This window comes from Hirundo rustica, chromosome Z (assembly GCF_015227805.2).
Source record: "Hirundo rustica isolate bHirRus1 chromosome Z, bHirRus1.pri.v3, whole genome shotgun sequence".
In the NCBI taxonomy this organism is placed as follows: Eukaryota; Metazoa; Chordata; class Aves; order Passeriformes; family Hirundinidae; genus Hirundo; species Hirundo rustica.
In genome coordinates, this window is record NC_053488.1 from 51877404 (window position 1) to 51894627 (window position 17224).

Here is a 17224-nt window from a genome sequence, read left to right on the forward strand (position 1 = left end):
ACATACAGTTAGCTTTCTTTATCAGTAAGTCAGCTAAATGCAGGAAAAAGCAGTGACATTCTTGAGGAATCTCTTCAATCCAGTGGGCCAGAATTACCTGCACTCCTCCATGTTTATGGAATGGTATCCCATATTTATGAAAAATGTTATAGGTCAGTTACACTAAGAACTGAAGACTGTTACGGATTCTCTGTTAATTTTTTTTCCCCCATGTACTTAAGTATTGCTGTATGAAACAAAATCATAGCAGTTAAGCAATCTAAAATAATTTTTCTGTGTGAATTTAAAAATGTACCTTATAAAGATATACTTTAACAATTACCTACACAACTGTGGTTAGACATTGCAGTAATTATCCTGGTGATCAGCATATAACATTCTGGTTTGTAGAAATCTTATGATTTTAAAAAGCTGTATGATATTGTTAGTTAATGCAGTGTTTTGTAGTGAATTTTTTTAATTGATAAAAATAAAATGCTTAAGAGAGTAAAGGATACTTCCAGTATGTTTACCTGACTCTTGCATCTCTGTTCCTGTTTAGTTTTGGAAGTCTAGTCCAAGTATACTTGCTGTTCAAAGATCAGCAGTGCTCAAGAAGCAGCAACAACAACAAAAGGCAGTGTCATCAGATAGTGCTTCTGAAGAGGTGATTAATGTAATTTTTAAAATGTACACACGCCTGTCTCATTGTCTTATGCATTGCAGTAAAATTGCATGGAGCAAATTTATATTCTCTGGGTGTGCATAGAAGCCCAGGGTTAGTCTATAAAATTAACATTCAAATAACTGACATTTTTATACAGAAAAGTAAAGATATCTCTACTTGTTTTCAAGTGAGTTGTCCCAGAATTACAGTAGTCTTGATTCTGTGTTGGTTTTAGGTAGCTATTCTGTGTTGTCTGAACAAAATTTTCAAGCCACACAGTACTGACTTAAATTGTATTTCTGGCTTCTTGAGTTTTATAAAGACAAATACCAAAATACTTTTTGAATGTGTTTCTTGTAAAAGGTGTCTGTTGTAGTTTTCAGAAATTCCATAGGAAGTAGAGAAATAATTTTTATAAGTCTTGCAATAGTTGATACAAAAGACTTCTTGTATTTTAAGAATGAGGCCTGTATTCCAGGTATTTCAAAATCTAAATCATAGGCTAAAAAAATGTTAACTTTTTGCATTAGGAGCATCTTTTAAGAACACTAATCTGAACTATGAAATGTAATTTACTTGTAAAGCAATCTTTTTGTCCTGTATTACAAAGACTTTGCCATGTAGTTACACTTACTTGTTCGGATTTCTGGTTTTGTCTAATTTAGCAGCTCATCTTTTAAACAGGAAACTTAATCACGTATCCTTAAGATGTTAATTTACAGCTGTTAGGCGCTTTCTTCCAGAAAGATACTTTTCAGGATAAAAGTTATTTTAAACTAAGTTTAAGACAATGAGATTGGCCTTAAGAAAATCTAACTTTAAGAGGGTTCTTATTTTTTCTTCCATTGTAAAGAGAAGGGACTTGCTGTTCTCAAAAAGTCTTAAACTTCTTAAATATGGAAGGTGAAAAGGCTCTTGCAGGTAGGAGGTTTCATTAGGATTTTTACAGAGACGTCTTCTTGATTAATGTGGAGCAGCTAACACCATGACTGTGTTTATGTAGGCACAATGTTGATTTTTTTAAGATGGGGATTTTATGTGGTGTTCTCCAGAGCGGTATTGGCACAGTGTATTCATAGATGGACAAATACAGAAACAGTGGCAGTATTCTGCCAGCTAAACTGCAAGGCATGGGGAGGGTAAAACATGAATAATATGCCTCCAATTTGAAAGTGATGTATCTTTTCAAAATCTACTTGTTAGAATTACTTTATTCCTTTTGTAATAATGACTTGACTTTGGTTTGTTTCCTTCTCCTGCAGGACTCCTCAAGTAGTGAAGGTTCAGCAGATGACTCATCCAGTGAAACCAAGAAGAAAAAACATAAAGAGTAAGATAATTTCCTAAGTAATAGCGCACATTTTTTATGATAGAGACAGATGCTTGTAGCTTATGTTTAATTTCCTTACTCTGAAATGCTTAAGTGCTCTTTTTGTCTTGATCTTTCATTTCTAATTTTGTAATTTTAAAATAAACTCTCAAATGATCATCTCTGTCACACTAGTTTCTCCGCAAAATAGTCTGAAATATTGTTTGAAGACATTCATCAGTGCCTTTATTTCTAAAATACATTGTTGCGGTTTACTTTTGTGTTGGGGGCCCTGCGTAAGAATTCCTGTGGAGGTGGGAAACTATTTACATAGGTTGTCTCAAAGCAAATTCAAGTTAGAATCCCTTAGTTAATGCCAGATTACTTTTCTTCTGGATTTTTGTGGAGTTGTTTTTGTTTCCTTTTTTACTTTCCTTGGACATGCATAAAAGTTATAATAGTTTTGATATTAAATAATTTTATTAAATTGTTAATTAAGCTATTAAGATTGAATTTTCCTGTATAAAGTCAGAGTTTGAATCAAGGTACATCTTTCCTGTCACGAAGTAAAAAATCTCAGTTAAGGAGAAACCAGGGAATTCTGCTACTCAGTCGCAAATGTCTTACTCATGGTAGCTTTCCTGGCTGTGAAGGGCTGATGTGTTTAGTGGCAGCTTTTGGGAGCCAGTGCCACTCACTAGTTGCTGCAGTTCAGGTTTTTCTGCATTTATCAATCTACCTCTGTTATTTTTCAATTCTTGTGCCAAAGTTGCTGATTCTTTACATGGGCCATGGTGACCATAGGCATTAGACAATGTGGGACTCTCCAGAATACAATATGATAGGACTTCAGGATTTGAACATGTCTAACTTCTGATGAATATGTATCTTTCTTTTCAGGCAGACTTTTTAAGTGCTTTGTTTTCTTAATATCACGTTAACTCATTTCTTCATGCTGAAATTTGTATAGAAATCCAGATTTTTGTTGTTATTTTAGATTTTAAATCTTCCTCTTGAGAACATAAAACTTAGTCCAAATCCCTTTGATGACATTGGGCATTTTTTTACTTACCTAGTATTCACTGAGGGCAATTTTCTGTTTCATGAACTGAAATAATTGTTACAAGATTTTTATTTCTGTGAAGAGCCTTGAAATTACAGCAGATCCCTTATGAATGACTAACTGTTCTAGAATATGCAACAACATGAAATTACTGTTTTGTCTTTCATCATGTACAGTGAAGACTGGCAAATGTCAGGATCAGGGTCAGTGTCGGGAAGTGGTTCAGATTCTGAATCGGAGGAAGACAGGGAGAAAAGCAGCTGTGAAGAAAGTGAATCTGACTATGAGCCAAAAAACAAGGTCAAAAGCCGGAAACCTCCAACCAGGTAAGAAGTTGGGCATTTGAATGCTCTGGTACTATTTCTAAAAAGCAATTGAGTATTTACTACTACTATATGTGCAACTGAAAGCAGTAATACTGAGGGAAAAAAAAAAAACCCACAACCTTTTTTTTTTAATATACATAATACGATGATCTATTAATGCTTTCTAGGGAATACCTTTTCCTGTCTGCTTTAAATGAAAGCAGAGTAATTGAACATTCATTAAATACATATATTCAGAAAACAATGCAGAAGATTTATTGTTGTCCCTGTTGAAGCATTATTGTTGTGTCATACATTTTTGTCTCCAAGAATTAAGCCAAAAAGTGGGAAAAAGAGTGCAGGACCAAAAAAGAGGCAACTTGATTCATCAGAAGATGATGATGAGGAGGAGGATGATGATGATTATGATAAGAGGGGATCTCGTCGCCAGGCAACAGTCAACATTAGTTACAAGGAAGCTGAAGAAACCAAGACGGATTCTGATGATTTGCTAGAAGTTTGTGGAGAAGATGTTCCACAACCCGAGGAAGATGAATTTGAAACTATAGAGAAATTTATGGATAGTCGAGTTGGCCGTAAAGGAGGTATTTGTTTTAAAATGTTTTTAAGATCCTTTTTAAGATCATGGTGCAACTTCAATACATACTCTTGGCTATAGGTTAAAGAGCAATAGTTTTAAAGTTACAAAGAAGTCATACTGTTTGACCTTTCATATTCATGAGAATGCTCCTATTCCCGTCTAAGCATTGCAGAATAAAATACAGAAAAATTGCATACCTAAGTAGAAAATAAAAATCGGGTGGAAGATAGCTCTTCATTGAATAAATTCACACCATATTTTTATGGCACTCTACAGTTCAGTGGTACTTGATCAGTACAAATTATGTGCAATGCAGGGGAGAAAGTAGGCTAGACAGGAGAGCTGACTAGTAGTCTGAACATTGAAAGACAGTATTGGCAAGGCTGAACCATGGAAATCATGATTTCAGTTACTGCAGTACAAATACATAACGATGTGTAGAATGGCTACAAAATTGCATCTAAAATTGCAGTGGTATCTAGAATTCTGCTTTGTATTTGAGTCTGCAGGTCAAAATCATAGACTTACAGAATGGTTTTGGTTGGAAGGGACCTCAAAGATCAGCTAATTCTAACTCCTCTGCCACTGGCAGCTATGCATCCAACCTGGCCTTGAACAGTTAACTTTCAGGCATGGCAGATCAGCAGCTTCTCTGGGTGTACCTGGGCAACCAGTTATGGTGTCTTACCCCCCTCAAGAGCAAATAATTCTTCCTGATACCTAATCTAAACCTACTCTCCTTCAGTTTAAAGTCATTACCCCTTGTCCTACTACTACGTGCCCTTGTCTAAAGTCCCCCTCCAGCCTTCTTATTGCCTCCTTTATGTACTAGACGGTGCTGTAAACCTCCCCGGAGCCTTCTCTTCCCCTGGCATAACAGCCCCAACTCTCAGCCTGTTTTGATACTATAGGTGTTACAGCCCTCTTACCATCTTGGTGGCCTTCTCGAGATGTACTCCGGCAAGCCCACAATCCTTCTTATGGTGGAGGCTCCAGAGCATGGGGTCTTCCTTTTTTCCCTTTTCAAAAATGAGGTTTATATTTCTCCTTTTCCAGTTAGTGTGAACTTCCCTGGACCACCATGACCTCAAAAATTATGGTAGTGGCTTAGCCATTTCCTCTGCCAGTTCCCTTGGGACCTGTAGATGTATCTCATCATGTTCCATGGACTTGTGCACTTTCAGTTTCCTTAACTGGTCTCAAATCTGATCTTCTCCTGGAGAGGGTGATTCTTCCTTCTCCCATTCCCTCCTTGCCTTTGCCTCTCTGTTGTGGCTGAGTCACTTGCCCACTTCTCCATTAATTATACCTATTGTCTAAAGTTAGTGACTTCTCTCAGAACTTGTAGTCTTCTTTCTCTCAAATTCCCTCTCCCATGATATCCCGTATCCTGCTCCAATGTATGGTGTTATTGCTGTGGTCAAAACCTTAGGACCTAAACTTCTTTCATTCTCCCTGCTCAGATAATGTTGCTGGTTGCTGCTTTTTGGTGTTGCTGCTCTGTGACTTTATCTGCTCCAGCAGCTTGCTGGTCTCATTTCCTTATTGACACCACTGAGAGTAGCTCAGTTGGTTAGAGCTGGATGCTAATAATGACAGGGCTTTATACAGGTTTAAGAGTTGGACACCATGATCCTTGTGGGTCCCTCCCAGCTCAGAATATTCTGTGATTCTGTAACATGTCCTCACCAAAATGAGCCTGCTTCCTGTTGCTAATGTGCTGCCGCTACGATACAGTCTGTACTTAATCTGTACTTCATAATTTTACCTCATAAGGTAACAGAGGCAGGGCAAGCAACAAACTTGTTGTAGGGGTTTTAGTTGTTTGGTTTGGTTTTGTTTTGTGGGAGGGAGAGATTAGGAGAAAAAAAAAAAAGCAGGCTTAAGCTTAAAAATGAACAAAAATAGTTTTATTAACACACACTAAAAGAATGAAAAAAAAAAAAACTTGAGAAAAAGAAAACTTTAAACCAAAACACTTTAAATGACACTTTAAAACACTCTTCTCTCTTCTTACAAACTATTAACTTTCTTATTAAACAACACAGAAGGACACAACTTGAGATTTTCAGTCAGTTTCACTGTTTAGGCATAATCACTCATTACTTCAGGAGAAGAGTCTCTCTAAGGTTTTTTTTATGATGTTTTGCCACAAGACAAAATAGTCCAGTGCTCCCAATGTCACACATCTGGGGTACTATTTACAAATACTTCTAGTCTAAAATCATCTTTGTCTGAAAGGCTGAGATCTCCTTTTGGCCCAGGAGCGGGGGCTTTAAAGTTCTCAATTAAATCTCAATCAGATCAGTCCTCAGTTTTGACTAGAATTGCATTCTACCCAACAACACCAAGATGCTACAAAGAACAGTCCATTTCTCTATAGTTTACCTTAGAGAAGTCCAGTTAAAAATGTCCACTTCTTCAGTCCTATTCCAATAATATTAGCAGTTCTTTCCCTTCTAATCCACTGACTTCATTTGGTGTCTGTTCCATGTACCCTCTGTTTTCTTTCTTTTTTCTTTCAAGGAAGAGTTGTGCTTTAAAAGTTGCATGTTGCTAGGAAAGGGTTAAATCCACCCGGGCTTGCAAAGGCCATGTGCAGGCTCCGAGGCTGCAGGGGCTGAAGAAAATGCACAGCTGTGCTGATGGAGGAAGCTGGTAGATGTCCTCTTTTCCACCCCTCGGTCTCATCCAGGGCGGCTCGGCTTAAAGTTGTTATGAAGCTGCAGGCTTCCTTTCTCCGCTGCCAGTGGCGATTAAGCTGGGCCATGGCTTGGCCCCTTCTGCCGTGGCCCTGAGCACGTGGTTTGTACTGCCGAACTGCAGCCGAGGGGCTCAGTCGGCCCAGGCCCTTCCCATGCTGAGGCAGAGGGGCACCAAGGCCTGACCCAAGCCAGCCCACCACCTACGATGTTACCTCGTGGCTGATTCTGAGGCGAGAGAGTGACCAATCTGCTGCAGATTAGTTTTAAATGTCCCCTCTAAAGTTGCATCAACATTTCCCATTGTTTAACCTAGCTGCCAATATCCCAGCCAGCTTTTTGATAGGTCCCTGTCCTCCTCCCCCAAAACCACTCTGCGGTCATGGCAGGGAAAAACATTTCACGTTTCTCTGTAACCAGAAAACAAAATTCTGCAAACCCATGATACTTGTTTAGGAAGCAGATTTCATAGTGTCCCTGTTAGTAGGTTTTTCATGTCTTGAGACTGATCAGACATAAGATCAGATGTCTTCTTTATGCTCAAGAGATAAGAATAGTGTAACAGAAGATGACAAGCAGTGTTAGTGTGGAGCATTCCCTAGTGACTGCTTTAAAAACCAGGAATACAAATAAAAGTCTCATGAGGAGAGATAAGATATTGCAGGTTAGGTGTTGAAGTTTTGGTTGCTTTTTTAATTATCTTGACTACTTATGCATGTGTTATCTACATCATAATCTTTCAAATAACAGTAATGACATGAGTGCAGTAGACACTAGTCAATTATATGCTCATCTAAAATTACCACCAATTACTTTATTACATTTCTAACTGGTTTACTTATGACAGTGCACACTTACTCAAGGCATATGATGTGGTTTCTTTCTCAGCCACAGGTGCTGCAACTACAATATATGCGGTTGAGGCAGATGGTGACCCAAATGCTGGGTTTGAAAAATCAAAGGAGCCAGCAGAAGTACAGTATCTTATTAAATGGAAAGGTTGGTCACACATCCATAACACCTGGGAAACTGAGGAAACACTGAAGCAACAAAATGTAAAAGGAATGAAGAAACTGGACAATTACAAGAAAAAGGATCAGGAAACAAAACGATGGTGAATCTTTTTACTTTTATGATGCTTATTTCGAAACACTGTAGGTGTTCTATAGTGCTACCTGGTTTTGAGGACATAACTTTGAGTGCCTGTGCAATGGGAAGACAAAAACTTTGGAACCCAAAGCCCCTTTAACATGTTCCAGTAACATAATCCTCTGAATCTGGTGGGTGTGGGTGTGTCTGTGTGTTATAAATGGAGTTTTAACAATATGGGTAATGTTTAAAAATAAACAATAAATTGTAGTTTTTAGTAATTTTTCCATTATACTTTGATTTGAGTTCTTCAGGAGTCTGAGTTTCTGCAAGGATCAATGTTTTCTTGGTGCATTATCTGTTTCAGGTTACTTTGAAGAATTCAGTTTTCTTTGCTGAAACCTGAGGTGGAAGCTTGAGAATAAAAACATGAAGAAATATACACATTTTAAAGTCACCTCTTTGGTGTCCAGTTTTATTAGTATGTTTAATATAGTCAATGAATCCTGGTGGGATTTTTAGCAACTAATCATTAGATGGATTCTTACAGTGAGCCACGCTGTCTGCTATTCCATGAAAATAACCTGTAAAGTGTACTGCTTATCTAGAGACACAGCTACTACAGCTACCAGTTGTACTAGTCAAGCAGCTAATGGAGAATACTTATTTTCAGCAATAAGTTTTTTTGGTCATTAATGTTGAGGTTCTTAGGCCAGACACAGCCATTTTGTAGTAGGGATTTTTAAGCTGCTCCTTCAAAAAGGTTTTCCAGGCAAGATCCATGGGATGATTACATTCTGAACTGTAGTGTTGCTGAATTTTTTTGATTTGAGAAGTATGTGGTGTAATAAGTGTTGTAAATTAATTCTTACTCCAGGCTGAAAAATGCTTCTCCAGAAGATGTGGAATATTACAACTGCCAGCAGGAGCTTACAGATGATCTACATAAACAATACCAGATAGTGGAAAGAATAATTGGTACGTTACAAACTTGTGTACAGAAATCAATGTCAGAGATTCTGTATGCTCTCAATGCTTTTGTATTTGTAGTTAAGAAACATAAAATATTGGTATCACATACTTTATAATCCAAAACAAAATTTCAGGTGGAGAGAAGAGCTGTCAGGTTGTCTGTATGGGTCTAGCTTCTGTTGTATTATTACCTAAAATGAATGTTTTCCTATAGTACAGAAGTAGAATGCTGATCAGATCTCTGGTGCATTTTTGCAGCTCATTCAAATCAGAAATCAGCTGCTGGTTATCCAGACTACTATTGTAAATGGCAGGGTCTGCCTTACTCTGAATGTAGCTGGGAAGATGGAGCTCTCATTGCCAAAAAGTTTCAGGCACGCATTGATGAGTACTTCAGCAGAAATCAATCCAAGACCACTCCCTTTAAAGATTGCAAGGTGAGTAGGTAATTTGCAATGGGTTTATAATTAGTTGTATTGGGTCTGACTGGGATAGGGTTAATTTTCTTCATAGCAGCCTCTCCAGTCTGTGGTTTAGATCTATGACCTAAGTGGTTTTGGTAACAGATACTGGCTGTTGCTGAACAGCACTTACATAGTGCCTTCTCTGTGTCCTGTTGTGTCATCCCCACCCTGAGCAGGCTGGGAGGGAACACACCAGTAACAGCTGAACCCCAAATGACCAAAGATGTGCTTGGTGCAATTTAATATCTTACTCAATAATAAATTGAGTGGGCTGAGTAGGGGCTGCCTGTTGCCTGGAGATTTGTTGGTCGTCAGTCTGCTAATGAGTTGATGTGTGACTCACATTCTGTCACTTGTGTTGGTTTTTTTCTATGGATATTTTTGTTTTGAATGGATGGGTGCTTTTCCTTGACCCTAGTAGGCTTCTTACTTTGACCCACCTTTTTTTTAAACAGTTGGGTGGCAGCTTGGCTCCTGGCCAAGTTCAACCTGCCAGTTGCAGTGGTAGAAATGTGATTGTTTTTTGGTGTTTTTTGTTTGTTTGTTTGTTTGTTGTTTTTTGGGGTTGTGTGTGTGTTTTGTTTTGTTTTGGGGGTTTTTTTGGTTTTTGGGGGGTTTTTTTGTTCTTTTTTTTTTAATCTGCATGTCAAATACATATGAATTTTTTTTGAAGGTTTTCAGAATGCCAATAATGATGTATAGTAGGATGGATGGACAGTAGCACTACTGAGAGTAGGTTTTGTAGATACCAGTTCCCTGCATTTTTACTAGTATTCAGGAATGGATTTATTTTAAAAGAAAACCTTGAGTGAGTTAATGTCGCTCATGTTGTGACATTTAGATTAGCAATCAAACTAGTTTCAACTTGCAAATTACTTGGTATTCTTATATGGCCTTTTTTATGTTGTTGGATTAAAAACTGGAGTTGATGAACTAGTAAATACTACCTGTTACTTTTTCCATATGAAGATCTTTCAGTTGTTTTAATCATCAATCATTGACGGATGATCAATTTGCTTTTCGCAGGTTCTAAAACAAAGGCCACGGTTTGTTGCACTAAAGAAGCAACCGTCTTACATTGGAGGACACGAAAGTTTAGAGTTAAGAGATTATCAGTTAAATGGGTTGAATTGGCTCGCTCACTCATGGTGCAAGTAAGTAGTCTGAAATTTGTGTGTTTGTAAATTGCAAGCATTTATAAAGTTTTGAAATGTTTTTTTCTGTTGGGTGGGGCTTTTTTTAAGTTGGAGACCTTCATATTGGATGCTCAAAGTAGAGGTCTGAAGGGACAGGTTGTGCTCTAAGTAGTACCAAAATCATCATTCTATGGCCGTTCTCAACAAAAAACAGCTAAGATGTGTTTTGCTTTTAGTTTCAATGGAATAAGTCATATTTTTAAAACAACCAACAAAGCCAAAACAGTAAAATGAGAAAACCCAAACAAACATTTCTGGAATGTCAACATTAGTGTTAAACTTTTAAAATTAGACTCAGGAGGACTACTTGCGAACTTTTTGTTAATTTAAAGGAGTAGGAGGGGTTGGAAATCTTTTTATGGAAAAACAATATAAATAAATTTCTTCGAAATGTATAATAGCAAAAATCTTGAAAACTTTTATGAGTATGTTTTATGCTCAAAAGAATAATTTCTTTTTATCCAAACCTTCCCCATCTCCTCACCTTCTCTAAATAGCTTTGTTTCTTGTTTTTTGTGTTTGTTTTCAGAGGGAATAGCTGTATTCTCGCAGATGAAATGGGTCTGGGTAAAACAATACAAACAATTTCTTTTCTGAACTATCTGTTTCACGAGCATCAGTTGTATGGGCCTTTCTTGTTGGTTGTGCCACTTTCTACCTTGACGTCTTGGCAAAGAGAGATTCAAACCTGGGCTCCTCAGATGAATGCTGTAGTTTACTTAGGAGACATAACTAGTAGAAATATGGTGAGTATTTCTCCTTGTCATTGGAAAGTCTTGTACATAAACAAGACATACTTCATATTCTTATCATCTGCATGTGTCAAATATTTTGATTGGGACTGAGAAAATATTTGCTGAAGCCCTGTGTCTTTAAAATGTGAATTGAAAGCTTTGGTTTTGATCTCATGTAAATATGTGTGAGATACATCCTTTCTGCTTAATAGTCAACAGAATTAAAAATTTTGTCTTGCATTTGAAAACCAGCTATCTTCTGCCATGTGATTATTTAAGTGGATATAGTGAAAATAAATATGTAGGAAAACCAGTCATGATCTTATTTCATTTCCTGAAAGGTTGTTGGTTTGTTAATGTTAGTAATCTTACCCATTAAAGTTAAAAGTTCTTGTATGGTTATGTACGTGTATGTGTACATATAGTGTGTATATGTATGTGTACATATTTAAGTATAAAACGTGTACGTGTTAATATAAATGTTATATATGTGTGTGTTGTCCTTCTCTTTGTTGCAGTATTTAAGTTGATTCCAGTCAGCAAGACCTTTTTCCTGCAGCTTATAGTTTACTTTTTTCTTTTTGTAGATAAGAACTCATGAATGGATGCATCCACAGACCAAACGATTGAAATTTAACATACTCTTAACGACATACGAAATTTTGCTAAAGGATAAGGTAATTGCCCTTCCGTGGGGAGACAAAAATAATTTCCTCAATATAGAATTCTCTTTAGACTTGCATGTATTTGATTTATAGCCCATTAAAATTATGGAGAGTCTGATAGGTTTTGCTTTTGAAAGTAGGAAAGGGGGTTTTGTTTCTTGGGGGGGCCTTTTCTTATTCTAAGCACTTCCAGATTTTGCATACATGTGGTGAGGCTTTCAGCCTTTCCCAATTTTGTGAGGTGGGCAACACTTGATTTTCTTTGGTTTGTTTGAGAGTCTCATTACTTTAATGATCTCATCCCAACTTCATACTCTACTTCTTTGCAGACCATCATCAAGGAACTGAAACAGAACCTAATCCTTAGTCCCAAATATGATACAAAACTAGGAAATCCTGTATAGTTTTTCTGTGATATTGTGCACACAGTTGTATGTGTACATGTATTAATACTGTCTCTGTAGTGATAGCACACAGAGTTACTGTTAATCCTCCTAATAGTATGTGGAAATTGAAGAAGCACTTAACTTGGCTTTATTTACTTCATTTGTTTGGGAAGAAGTCAATAATGATTTTTTTTTTTTCCTGCCATGTTAAAAAATGTGGGTCAGACTTCTGGGAATTTTTTAAAATAATAAATTGAATTTGTGCTTCTTAGGATGACTACACAGCTTTTCATTGAACACAGCAAATGTAAAAGCCATAATTAGTACAAAAAACATATAGCTGGTATATTATTGCAATAAATCAAGAAGTGATTTATATAATGTGGGAAGTCATGTGATGCATTAATTTGAGTAATGTTCCCCCCCTTCTCCACTTCTTTTCCAAGTCATTCCTTGGTGGTCTGAATTGGGCATTCATAGGAGTTGATGAAGCTCATCGTTTGAAAAATGACGACTCGCTTCTGTACAAAACTTTAATAGATTTTAAGTCTAACCATCGTCTTCTTATTACTGGGACACCTCTGCAAAACTCTCTCAAAGAGCTTTGGTCTTTATTGCACTTCATCATGCCAGAAAAGTAAGTTTTTGTCAAGTTTGTTACAGCATAGTAGTGTAGTGAAGTGAGACTCAGTAGAAGTAGGGAATTGTACTGAAAGATAGCTTAAATATCCTACATAAAGTAAATGCATGTATCTTTTCATGCTGCTTTATGTAAGTAATGCTGGTAGCAGATGTCACCTTTTCCTATTTTAACAGTGTGCAAAAGTGATGGATTGATTTATGAGTCAGAACCTGGAAAAAAGGTTTTCATCTCAGCAGAAGAGAAAAAGCATATAGATTAGCTCTGGGTGAAGAAGAATGGAATCTTTCTTGTGTTAGTACTATTAATGAAAACAAATTTGTGTCAAGATGCCAATTATATGGTAATTCAATCAGATAACTGGTTTCCCTTATGTTTTGCATATGGTAACCTTATTACAGTGACCTGATTTTGTACTGACTTGTTTAAACCTAAGGTTAAGTAGAGCTTGTGTGGAAGCACATGTTCCTGTCAGACAACTTGTAAATGCCAAGCACCATAGCTCTGTTTAGTGTGAGATACAGATTATACTGACTTTCTCAGAACATTACAAGCAAAGCCACTGAAGGTGGGTAGCCATTCATTTGTTTGATCATAAACTCCGTTTTCCAAGTCTGTTAGTACAGACAAGTTACACATGAGCTAGACCATTCAAGCTGCAAAACACATTTTAAGTATAGTGTGCTCTTGCACACCCTAGACATGGAGCTGGCTTTTTATGCTCTCTTGATAAAATAATAATAATGGAATTATTATTCTGCAACCATCTAGACAAGCGTCCTTGCAGAAAAAAAAAACCATTGTGTTTCCATTGTGGAATCAGAAGTTTTCATTCTGTAGACATTTTTGGAAAATTCCATTCTTCTATGTACAGGCACAATATCTGGAATTTCTTGGGAGATGAAATTTCAGAAATTGGATAAAAGAGAAGGGAGTGGGGAAGAAATCTGAATGTATGTGTGTTTTTGTGTCATACGTATACATGTTCTTTGTCTGTGTTACCTTTCTTCCTGAATTTTGCTTCATCAGGTCATTCATGGCTTGTCACTGTTTTGCACTTATACTTTATTATGTTGAAGGTTTTCCTCATGGGAAGATTTTGAAGAGGAGCATGGCAAAGGGAGAGAGTATGGTTATGCAAGTCTTCACAAAGAACTTGAACCATTTCTGCTGAGAAGAGTTAAAAAAGATGTAGAAAAGTCTTTACCTGCTAAAGTTGAGCAAATTCTGAGGATGGAAATGAGCGCATTGCAGAAGCAATACTACAAGTATGTACCAACTCTTCGTATATTCTGCTGTTTCAGTGATATGTCTATATACAATTTACTGACTTGCAGGGGTTTGTATACTCTCTTGAAGTTGATGCTTCTTCATATGCCCTACGGTATATGGTTTTGCAGCAATTAAATTTTGTGAAGGCCTCAGGAGTTACGTTGGTCTAATGTCTGGTCATGTATACAGTTTCTTTTATTTGGCATATTGAGATACTCTTCTGGGAGAGGCTTTTTTTCTTTAGCTTGTTCCTTTTGACAGCTTGCATCTGTCTTACTTCCACATATGGTCAGACATTACTGATATTGTACACCTTATTTCATAGGTGGATTTTAACCAGGAATTATAAAGCCCTGAGTAAAGGTTCAAAAGGCAGTACATCAGGGTTTTTGAACATCATGATGGAACTCAAGAAGTGTTGCAACCATTGCTACCTCATTAAACCACCAGATGATAATGAATTCTATAATAAACAGGAGGCCTTACAGGTAATGTCACTTTTTTATTAAAAAAAAAGAAAAGAGGTTTTACATCTGTAGTTTTCACAGAATTTTATAGTGCCTTGGCAGTTCATTATTTCTAATTGAAGTGTATTAAGGAAAAAAAGATTTTCCACAGAATGTGCATCTTGTGTTTTTACAGTGAAGTATTTTTTAATTCTTAATTGGAACAGGATAATTGACAGAGAATTGAGTAAATAAATGTGCACAATTTTAATTACATATTATTGTATGGGTGTTTTAAACTGTAAAATTCTTCAGGAATGTCAGAACTTGCCTTTTATTTTTCTGCCCACAGTAACAAAAAGAAAAGCAAACCTCACATGGATGTCCAACATAGCCTAGTGTGTATAAGTGTTGAGATTAATTTGTTTTTCAATATATGTTGCTTGGTTTTTGTAGCATTTAATACGTAGCAGCGGGAAACTAATCCTTCTTGACAAGCTACTGATTCGTCTGCGAGAACGTGGCAACAGAGTTCTGATTTTCTCACAGATGGTAAGGATGCTGGACATCCTGGCGGAATATCTGAAATACCGTCAATTCCCATTTCAGGTAAAAAACTTGCTGGTAATAGCAGCTAAGAAGCTTTGATCTTGAATATTAAAAGAAAAAATACTCTTTACTGTGAGGGTGTCAAAGCACTGGAATGGGGTGTTGAGAGGTTATGACATTTCTGTGTCTTGTTGAGGTCCAAAAGCTACTTGGGCTTGACCTTGTGCAGCATGCTTTAGCTGTCCCTGCCTGTGAAGAAGATTTAGACAAGATGACCCTCAGCAGTCCCTTTCAGCTTTGATATGGAAGAAATGTCTTCTTTTTCTAGAAAGGGACTGGCTTTATGATGAATGTTATTTTGAAGTGAAACAGATGAATTAAAAATTATGTGAGCTGTTTATTTACTTTTTTTCCCTTCACATGATATTTTTGGCAGCTGACAGTTGAAATTGCTCTGATATTAAATATAGTATAAAAATAATTTTAACTGTAATTTTCAATCTTTTTAGAGACTTGATGGATCAATAAAAGGGGAATTGAGGAAACAAGCACTGGATCATTTTAATGCAGAAGGATCAGAGGTATAGTATTTTTTTTCTTGAGAAATTGGTTTTCTTTTTTCCCAAGAAATACAAAGTCATTGCACAAAAAAGGAGAGTTGAAAAAAGCTAGGAATATATCAATAAGGTTAGAAATTCATTGTGACTGCCAAGAGTATAAGGTTTATGTAATCTTTTTTTTAAGAAGAACTTAAATAGAAAACAAATAAGTTAGTAAAATGGCAGCTGATTGCTCTATATATGCTGCAGAATTTTAACCCAGCTTTGTTCCTGTAGAATTTAGTAATGTTTACAACAGTGCTGAACTTAAATAGTTAGCATGCAAGAATCCTTTGGCAATGGGCAGAACTTCATATATCCTTAGACGAATAATCATATTTTACTTGTTTCAAATATGATTCCTGTTATCTTCATTTGTTGCCACCTGTTACGTACCATGGAAGAGATAATGAAGTACTAATTTCTAGCAACTCTTTGTGAGCAACCTGTGAGTATGTAGGCATCTGTTAGGATTCTTTAGATTCTGAATTGGAATATTTGCGCTTGATTTAGCACTCCTAATGTGCAAGTCATTCCGTATCTTTGGATTGGTTTAAATCTTTTGTCCTATGGTCTCAGATTTGGGAGAGGGAAGGTTGGTTGGTCATTGATTTTGGGGTTTAGTTTGTTTGGTTTAATTGGTATTTGAAGATAGCATTAGTTAGTTGCTGCTGAGCTTGTTTCTCCTTTGTGGAGGGAGAAGGACTGAGCTCCATGTTAAATACAAAAGCTAACTCTCTTTCGAGTTTCTTTCATAGACGTGAAATTAGATATCAGAAATTTCAGACATTTTCTGAAATCTTAGCAGTTACACTGTACATTTTTTGAGATGAAGAAGAATTTAAACCATGCATTTCTAAAGTTGAGGTAAATTCTGCATTTGTACAGCAAGAAAACTAATGCTCTGTTTTATTTTTTATTTCGTAAAATTTCATAATATTTTGGAGGGGATTTTGTAGAATTTTTGTATTAGTGAACTAAGGGCTACCTGGAAGTCTTTAACACAATTATCAGGACTCTTTCCTTATTGTAATGGTTGCTGTTTCCTGTAGCTGTACTGAAAACTGGGTTTGTTTGGGGTTTTTTACCCTGCTTTACTTTAGCTTGGATTTCATGTGTTGGTTTTTTGCATGTCTCAATACCCTTCTACACAGTCTTTCTACAGTCTTTTCATAGTTATGAAAGACTGATTCAGTAATTTTATACTGCTTACAGGGTTTTTTCTCCTTGCTGTTTTACCCATTTTCATATTGTTCATGGATATGCTGAACAGCATTGAACTTTGCAGAAGATTTTTGCTTCTTTCTCTTAATCAATTATGTGGAGGCTCAAATGCTTTTGCTGATCTGACATGACTGTTTAGTCTTCTTGGACTCAGGGCAGGGGGGGTGGGACAGCGTTTTTGTAACATTAAAGGCTTTGACAGTAAGATGTGGTATTTCTTGGCCAGTCTGGTTTTGTTGGGATGTCTTGTTCAGTGATCTTCATCTAGGATACTGCTTCCTTTAAACTGTTGAGAAGTCAGTAACTTTATGAAAGAAGTTGGTAATCAGCATTTGCTTTATGCTTAAAGGAGCTTTAAGCAT

At 36.6% G+C, this 17224-nt stretch overlaps 1 protein-coding gene across 2 annotated transcripts in view; it reads left to right on the plus strand.

Moving 5' to 3' along the window:
- Positions 1–17224, plus strand: part of CHD1 (chromodomain helicase DNA binding protein 1) — a 55120-nt gene that overhangs the window by 19072 nt on the left and 18824 nt on the right. For both annotated transcript variants that reach the window (XM_040089648.2, XM_058424036.1), the window contains 15 exons: positions 542–646; positions 1909–1976; positions 3195–3344; positions 3654–3928; positions 7515–7740; positions 8593–8693; positions 8946–9124; positions 10178–10305; positions 10877–11093; positions 11669–11758; positions 12579–12769; positions 13852–14040; positions 14370–14532; positions 14947–15099; positions 15549–15620. In XM_040089648.2, the coding sequence (XP_039945582.1) occupies positions 542–646; positions 1909–1976; positions 3195–3344; positions 3654–3928; positions 7515–7740; positions 8593–8693; positions 8946–9124; positions 10178–10305; positions 10877–11093; positions 11669–11758; positions 12579–12769; positions 13852–14040; positions 14370–14532; positions 14947–15099; positions 15549–15620 (2307 nt within the window). The remainder of the gene's footprint in view (positions 1–541; positions 647–1908; positions 1977–3194; positions 3345–3653; positions 3929–7514; positions 7741–8592; positions 8694–8945; positions 9125–10177; positions 10306–10876; positions 11094–11668; positions 11759–12578; positions 12770–13851; positions 14041–14369; positions 14533–14946; positions 15100–15548; positions 15621–17224) is intronic.